This window comes from Brassica napus, chromosome C5 (assembly GCF_020379485.1).
Source record: "Brassica napus cultivar Da-Ae chromosome C5, Da-Ae, whole genome shotgun sequence".
NCBI classification, from domain to species: domain Eukaryota; kingdom Viridiplantae; phylum Streptophyta; class Magnoliopsida; order Brassicales; family Brassicaceae; genus Brassica; species Brassica napus.
This window is the reverse complement of record NC_063448.1, coordinates 17,389,788-17,398,768: the sequence shown is the minus strand read 5'-3', so window position 1 is coordinate 17,398,768 and position 8,981 is coordinate 17,389,788. Positions and strand designations below refer to the sequence as shown.

General features: G+C 36.4%; 2 protein-coding genes across 2 annotated transcripts; both read right to left on the bottom strand.

The window, feature by feature from the left end:
* Window positions 1-3,846: 3,846 nt before the first annotated feature.
* LOC125587012 lies at window positions 3,847-4,498 on the bottom strand. The gene has a single exon (XM_048757079.1). It carries the CDS (start codon window positions 4,496-4,498, stop codon window positions 4,052-4,054), a length of 447 nt encoding a protein of 148 aa, XP_048613036.1. The 3' UTR covers window positions 3,847-4,051.
* A 72-nt stretch (window positions 4,499-4,570) lies between these two features.
* On the bottom strand, window positions 4,571-8,469 carry LOC106401159 (proline-rich receptor-like protein kinase PERK10). The gene is made up of 7 exons (XM_013841616.3): window positions 6,683-8,469; window positions 6,107-6,517; window positions 5,948-6,034; window positions 5,799-5,869; window positions 5,623-5,699; window positions 5,383-5,530; window positions 4,571-5,302 (listed from the first exon to the last, which is right to left on the bottom strand). Exons 1-7 carry the CDS (start codon window positions 7,833-7,835, stop codon window positions 4,946-4,948), a joined length of 2,304 nt encoding a protein of 767 aa, XP_013697070.2. The 5' UTR covers window positions 7,836-8,469; the 3' UTR covers window positions 4,571-4,945.
* Window positions 8,470-8,981: the final 512 nt, after the last annotated feature.

Here is an 8,981-nt window from a genome sequence, read left to right as displayed (position 1 = left end):
CTACCAACTTCTAAGCCCGAAGATATGACACACTCCATTTGATCTGATTTTTCTTCAGGAGCTCCGTAATTGAGTTGAGAACATTCTCCAAGTGATTTCATGCGTAGAAGCCTCGTGGTTTGGAAGATATGAGTCAAACAATGAACATATATCTTTATTGCTTTCCATGATCAAGTCATGCATGTCTGTTTTGTCCGGTGCGCTACCCAAGGTGATGTAGATAAGTATTTGGAATATTTCCAAATATCTTATTATTTGTTTTATTAATATTAGATAATTATCTTTATTATTTTAGGGTTTTATGGTGTTTTTATATATAGCCGTCTAGGCTTAAGTTTGTATTCAATTGATTGATTATTAATAAAAGTTGAGAGTTTTCTTTTTTGTTCCTTGTTTTCGGTAGATCATAGGTGATCTCAACGAATTTAAGAAGACATTGATCTTAGGCATTCTTAGACTAAATAAGATCCTTGTGTTATTCTAGTTTTTCGGGTATTCTCAGAATCAACGGATCTCTAGTTCTATCCTATAAAACTTCTGCTACATCAGGTGGTATCAGAGCTGGTGTTTTGGTTTCTTAATCAAAACTCGATTCTTGAATCATGGCGAATCTGTTCGTCGAAAGTGAAGAAACCGTCTATATAAAGATTGTTGGAGATCCGATTTTTGATGTCTATGATGATGAAGGTCGGATTCGAGACGGAGACAATGAGTTGTGTGACAGGATGGACAATAGGAGAGATGAACTTTCTCTCCAAGATAATTGTTTTGGTCTCGTCGAGTGCAGCAATTTGAAAAATCAAACGTTTTTTTGGGCTTACACAAAACGAAGCACAATTGAAATTATGTTTTGCTATCTCGTGGAGAATAAGGTTAGCAGTTCACGGTTCTTCATGATACACATGGTACATCCTCATGCCAAAGTCAACATTGATGAAGTGTTTCATTATTATTTTGCACGTGAAGAATTTTATTATTGGAAGAAGGTTAGGAGGAAAGAAAAAGAAAAGTTTGGTTATCATGGACAAAGTTTTGAAACTGAAGACCACGGCTAAGATTCGAGGGCGAATCTTCTCCAACCCAGAGAGAATGATGTAGATAAGTATTTGGAATATTTTCAAATATCTTATTATTTTTTTTATTAATATTAGATAATTATCTTTATTATTTTAGGGTTTTATGGTGTTTTTATATATAGCCGTCTAGGCTTAAGTTTGTATTCAATTGATTGATTATTAATAAAAGTTGAGAGTTTTCTTTTTTGTTCTTTGTTTTCGGTAGATCATAGGTGATCTCAACGAATTTAAGAAGACATTGATCTTAGGCATTCTTAGACTAAATAAGATCCCTGTGTTATTCTAGTTTTCCGGGTATTCTCAGAATCAACGGATCTCTAGTTCTATCCTATAAAACTTCTGCTACATCACAAGGGCACATCAGAATTGCTAGCCAATGAAGGAGAGCATATTTTGGAATATGATGTCTAAACCATATGCTCTTCCACCAGTGAACCGGAGGATCCTCTTTTCGAATGAGTTCCCATGTTTGCTTTGTATTGAAAACAGCCTTATACTTTCCTTCACTCTGTTTCCAAAGTGCTATATCTGCGTCTCCCGTGAGCTTCAGCCTCTGATCCTCACAGATTTTTTCTACTTCATTAAACACATCAACCCTATGCCTTCGCCTCCTCCGGTTCCTCAGAACCATTTTAGCTCACAAACACAAGACAATCTGAAAGACAATTGCAGTTCTTCTTCTTCTTAAACGTGATAGGATGAAAATTGGGTATCAAACTCACCCAATAATCCAGGCTCCACCAGTCACAAACGCCACCACTGGTTTTGGACCGTTGGAGTTCTTAGGTAGATACAAGTCAAGCCGAAACCATAAACCCACTTAAAATAAAAAAAAGCATCTACTAGTAGAATCTAAACATGAATAGAACGAATAATAAGGAATGACCTGTTTCTTGGTTGATCACCGTAAACAATACTTCTGCGGATGTGAGGAGAGAAGAAATAGCAATATCCGACTGCAAAGTAAACTCCGAACTTTTTAGCAAATGAACTTTAAAAAGTTACCATCTTTAGAATCTAATAGGAAAGCTCAATATCTACGATGAAGATGAGCTGAAAATGATAAAGTGTTTTTCTGTTATTGATCTTTCTGTTACAGGTCACCTTATATAGTAACTAGACTCCAATTACATCCGGTTTACAGACTCAATAACCATTTTACACTGATATTCGGTTACACTGAACCGAATATCATATACGTTAATATTCTCCCTCAAGATGGCGAGAAGATTGAACATAAAGACATCTTACCGACCATTAAGAGATCGGTCATGACATCTCCTCAGCCAGAACCTTGACAAATGTCATGATTTTCTTGGGTTTTAGCTACTTTGCAGGTTGTAAATAGGACCAAATAATCAAAATGTTGGTAGCCTAATTATACTATAAGTGAGTTGGTTCATTTGTAGACCTTTCATTTGAACATTTTTCTAAAATTGAAATTTCTAAAGACAAACTCCAAGCATAGGAAAAATTATAGATTTAAGCCTCGGAATTTTCACTGTTAACAAAAAAAAAGACCACAGATAAACTGCAGACTCGAGGAGTGGTAGATCATTACAATAGAGAACATGGTCTTTTTAACTTGTTTGTATAGCATAAAGGTGTAAGTTCTGATTCTTGCGGTAATAACAACAAAAGAATATGTTGGAAAACACTGGAAGTCAAAAGATTGTTTCATTAGTTTTTAGTTTTAGTTTTTGGTTTTCAGATTTTAGTTTTTGGTTTTTAGATTTTGGTTTTTGGGTTTCGGTTTTTGGTTTTCGGCTTTTGGTTTTTGGTTTTTGGTTTTTATATTTTGATTTTGGTTTTAGTTTTTGGTTTTTGGTTTTGCTGTATTTTTTATTTTTCAAAAATTAATTAATGCATTATTTTAAAATAATACAACAAAATAGCAATAAATATTTAGATTTACAATTAAAATTATATAAATATTGTAATTATTATTTTAAAATAAAATACAATAACATATTGTAATAATTATACTTTTATAAAAAATACATTATAATAAAATTTTATCATAATATATGCATATATATATATATATATATTGCACAAAAATAAAAATATTTAAAAGTTTGAAACTACTTAGAAAATTTTCTTATATAAATTATTTTTAATTTTTAAAACTTAAATAGCAAAAGTTTTTCTTATATAAAAATTATAAATTATACAAAAATAAAAATACTTAAAATTTTGAAAATAATTATAAATTTTCTCATATAAATTATTTATATTTTCTTAAAGTTGAATGGCGATTTTTATTTTTCATGACTGATACAATAACATATTATGTTTTATAATTTTTTGTTATTTTTAATTTGATAATAATTATTAAAATTATTCAATTATTTTATGTATAGAAGTTAATAACGAAGTTCTAAAATTAATAATATTTATAAAATATATAAATTAATTTTACAGATATGAAACACAAATAAATTATGTCACATTATTGTTAAATTATAGCTAGTGTACAAAAAATTGAATGATTATTTTTCTGTATGAAAATATTATTTATTAATTAAATGTTGTAGTTTCTAAAAAAAAATCAAAATTTGTTTTTTCTCATAAAAGCTCACAAAAGTTGGCTTTTGGTTTTTCTTCATATATTGGTTAAACTTTTCAAAAACTATTTTCTCTAAACTTTAGGGAATCTATTTATTAGAAATCTTGATTGGCAAATCAAATGGTTTCTACAAAAACTAAAATTAAAAACTAAAACTTGATTGGATGAAAAATGGTTTTTGCAAAAACAAAAACCAAAAACTAAAGCAAAAACCACAGCCAATCAACCTCAAAGAAAGATTCTTACAATATTACAATATTACAGCCTTTGTCTTAGTTTACCTATAACTTCATCTTGTCTTTTTCGAGAAAAATATTTGAATCCATTTCTTTTTCCAGATTCTTGGTCAATACCACAACATGAATGCCATAAGCAAAGAAGATGAGTATTTACTTCTGTGTTTTGGCTATTTGACATCTACAATCTCAGAAGAATCTTCATGGCGCCAGAAGCTTCCAAAACCGAACTCTTTGCTCATCGACCGTTCTTGCAACATTCTCTCAATGTCCTCAGTGCAATTAGATCTTGATGAGCCTTCTTCAAAGACAAACCCATTTCCACACCAAAGCTCCTCTTTGACTACAGCCTCCTCCCTCGTTGTATGTAAAGTGTTTCCACATCTTCTCTTCACAAACTTCTTAATCTTCTGGCCAAGTTTACGAGGAACCTTGAAGAACACGAAGACAGTTACTTGTAACACAAGGCACTGACAGCAGCATGAAAGGACAACACAGTCTGCTGCAAATGCACCACAATCTTCTTCCATTGATATGCACAAAACTTCAAGGATTACAGAGATAATATAGACTGATGTGTGTATTCCACGTGGGGATTGAGACATGTTTACCGGCATGTTTAGTAATCTTGGACGGCAAAAGAACTGTAGCTATTCAAATCCTTGTTCCCAAACATGAATGTGGTTGCATACAAGGGCAAATAGGTCTATTCTCATCTTTATATATGTTACACACGCCAATGAAAAGTTTGGTGATAACATAAAGAGAAGCTTGTTGATTCATTATTAGCATAACATTGAGTGGACATGAGTTACATCACAAAAGCAAAGATAGATGCAGGAGGTGACTTCTCATGTAAGAAGATGAAACCTCTTTTACGCCCACTCGCTGTCCTGTTCTCATCTCTTCTTCCATTAGATTCGGACTAGACGAACCAGATGACTTGCATTTGAGGTCCTAAACTCATTAACCTTTCCTCTCAGTGTTATGTGATTCCGTGGTAATCAAGAAAGGCTCTGTTTCTTGGCCAAATCAAAATCTCCAATGAGTTTTGTTTCTGATATTTACACGTTTTCGTCTCTGCTATTATAAATATCATGAGTGAAAAAATCTGTACTGTAGTTTTGGCTGCCAAAAGCCATTCTTCTAAACAATCTGATCTCTGCAGACTGCTCAGCTGAGTCGATGACCTCGCTTTGGCCTAGTCTCATCCCATTGGTCAGGTCTTCCTCAGCTAGACTGTCGAATGCTCTCACAATCTGACTCATTCGAGGTCTCTTTGCAGCTGAGTGGCGAATACAAGCTGCAGCTGCTTCAATCATTCTAAACATTTCAGCGCCAACGTAGTTTCTTCCCAGCTTGGGGTCTACCAAAGCTTCAAACTCTTCTGTTTCTACGGCATGACTAAGCAAAGGACGAGCCTGAAAACATTCAACACAAAAAAACACATTGGAACTAAAGAAAAGAGTTCCATTCTCAAAATGCTTATTTGATTCCATACCCATTCAACAAGGCTCTCATCTCCCAAAGGTTGCGATGTATCAACAGGCTTACGTCCAGTGACTAACTCAAGTAGAACAACACCAAAGGAGAAGACATCTGATTTTTCGGTTAATTTGCCACTTGATGCATATTCAGGAGCCATGTAGCTGGAAATAATTAACCACTACTTGTATTAGATGCAGAGATTGCAACATTTACATACAGAGAGCTATTATATGAGAACTTAACCAGCACCTACCCGAATGTTCCCATAACACGAGTTGTGATATGCGTGTTACAGTCTAGAGCTAGCTTTGCAAGACCAAAGTCAGAAACCTAAAGAATCAAGGGATCAAATGTTACTAAAACCCATGATCTTAATCTTCAGCAGCCTTGCAAATCAAGAAGAGCAGATGAATATGAATATGTATATACCAGAGGGTGAAAGTTATTGTCTAAAAGAATGTTGGATGATTTGATGTCCCTGTGTATGATACGAGGATGACCTGTCAAATTTTACCATCAATATCACTCAGACAAGAACCATAAAAAGTAAGCAACATCAGAGAGACACAGAAACCTACAATCTTCATGGAGATAAGCTAGTCCACGAGCCGCACCAGCAGCGATTTTAACACGCGTTGCCCAGTCCAGACCCGGTGTTCCTGCAGCTAAAAGACCACAAGAAACATAGTTCTTAAGTAACAGTGGGTTTGTCTTATATAAATCTGTCTTAAGCTTACCGTGAAGGTGGAAGTAAAGGTTGTTGTTAGGAACATAATCATAAATAAGCAATCTCCGGTTCTCGGAGATACAGTATCCAACCAAAGAAAGCAAATGCCTGTGATGAACTCTGCTTATGGTTTCAACCTCAGCTTTGAACTCTCGGTCGCCTTGTCCTCCACCTATTTTTAACTGTTTCACAGCCACCACTCTTCCATCTGGTAAAGCCCCTTTATATACACAACCAAACCCGCCTTCACCCAGTAAATTTTCATCTGAGAATCCATTTGTTGCTTTGACGAGTTCTTCGTATGAGAACAGTTCCTTCGAGTGACCAAAGCCGCCAGGTTCTGGTTGTGAAAAGAATGTCCGGTTGCTAGAACGGTTTCCCACTAAAGGGGCAGATGAGTTTGTCTTGGAAGGCGTTGAATCTGAACAACAGAGACTAGTGATAAACAAGTGCGCATAGCAATGTCCCATAAACATAAACTTCAAGTTGAGATAAGAACCATCAATACATACTAAGGAGAGTTCTTTCAGCCATGGTTGCTAAGTTAATGTGAGAAAGAGATTAAGGGTTAACTGTAAAAATGTACCTGATCTTGGGGAGGAAACTATAGGAGAAGGCATAACATAGCCACCGCCAATGGAAGAAGGCCTCTTTTTCTGTCTCTTCAGGCACCAGACAATAACTCCAATAAGACTAAGCAGCACAAGGACTAAACCAATACTCACACCCACCAGAGCTACTGTACTAAAACCTGAGTTGCTGGAATTGTTTGTGACAGGAGGAGTAAGGTTGTTTTCTTGAGGTGGATTGCCTGAGTCTGGTACAGATTTTTGAGGAGGAGGAGGAGGAGATGGAAGTAATGGTGGTGAGGGCAATGTTGGTGATGAAGAAGAGTTAGAAGGTAAGGGAGCTGGACTTGGCTTGGAAGGTGGGTGGATTTTCTCCGGTGGAGGAGGACGTTTAGAATCTGGAGGAGGAGGTTGCTGAGGATGTTCTGGATCCCGTGGAGGAGGAGAGAGAGCAGGACGTTGTGAGCCTGGTGGGGAGGGCGGAGGACGTGGAGGAGGAACTGATGGTGGAGGTGGAGATGAATGCAAGGGTGGGACTAACGGAGGTGGGTTTCCAGGTGGGTCTGAAGCTGGTGGTGGAGGAGAGCTTTTCGGTGGCGGAAATAATGGTGGTGAAATGGCAGGCCGATCAGGTGATGGTGGTGGAGGAGGAGAGCTCTCAGGTAATGATGGTGGTGGAGGAGAGCTCTCAGGTGATGATGGTGGTGGAGGAGTAGATACTTCCGGTGGTGGTGAAACGGCAGGCTCATGTAGTGGAGGAGGTGGAGGGGGAGAGGTCTCAGGTGGTGGTGGTGGTGGTGGGTTTAATGGCGGGTCAAGTGAAGAGGGAGGAGGAGGAGGAGATGTTTCCGGTGGCGGGAACGATGGTGGTGGTGAAATGGGAGGCTGTGGAGGGGGAGAGGTGTCAGGTGATGGTGGTGGTGGTGGGTCAGCAGGTAACGTGGGAGTAGGAGGAGGAGCTCCGGTAGGTGGAGGTGGTGAGGAAGAAGGTTCTGGTGGTGGAGATGATAAAGGAGCCGCCGGAGGAGGAGTAGACTGAGATGGAGGGTTAGGGGACTCAGGTGAATTGCCATCAATGGGCTCTCTCGTAGGAGAAACAGCATTACCACCGGGAGACAAAGGTGGAGACGGTGGAACCTCCGCCGTAGGAGGCTGCACCGGTGTAGCCATCTAAATCAAAAGACCCAATTTTTTAACAAATTTCCACCGAAAATTCCAGAGCTTGAGGACGACAGTAACCGTAAAGCACTAAACTTTACCAAACTCTGTTTACTATTACTCCAAACGAAGAAGCAGAGGAACCATAAAGCACCAAACTTTACCCAACACTGTTCCTAAACGAAGAGGAGACCCAGATCGTGAAATGAACTTCCGAGCAGAACCCAGATCACTGAATCCAAAATCTCAGATTACCTGACTTGATGATAGACTTAATGCATACAAAACTTCAGATCTCTCTGTAAAAGCTTTTCCTTGCAACACCCAGAAAAATAAAATTCTATGCTAGTCCTTAGCTAATGGCCAACTTGTCTCCTTCTTTTTCTCACCAGTTGAGATTGCGTCTGCGCAGCATACAAGATTTGGTGGTGCCTGAAGCCCTTCAAATATCGAAGGCTGTTTCTGTGGAAGAAAATAAGTAACTAAAAAAAATTCAAAGGCAGATGAATGGATGAATCAAAACTGTATTTGTGTGTATCATATCAAACAAGTCATCGGAACGAAAAGAAAATTCATATGGGAAGGAACTTAAGACAAATTAAATTAATATATTTGTATGCATCACAAAGGCAAAAAAGAATGCTTTATTGTAACGTCTAATCAACGGTCAACATGATATCTTAGCTTTATTTTTATTTTATTTCTTGCTTGTTTTTGCAAAAAGAAGATCGCTAATTGGCAATTAACTACTATATTTTTTTTGATAATTGGTTTGTCAACAAATAATTAATTACTATATTGAAATCTTGTTTTAGTTAGGAAACTAATTACTATATATGGAAATCTAAAATTTCTTCACTCATTTCATTTTTAACCATTATTGTTTTTTTTTCTTTTTCTCGTATTATTAAAAAAAGTATTTACCAAATTAAAAATATATATTTTTGTTATGTGTTAATATTACAAAATCATTTACGAACAAACAGCCTTATTTGAAATTATTTTAACGTGATAAAAAACTTAAACTGCAGTAAAATGTGTGAAATTTACAACCATTGCCTAAGTACTATTGTTTCATAATTAAATTTTTGACATAAACTATTGGATTTAAAGTGTAATTATTTGTATATTTAGTACATAATATATGTACGATTGGTG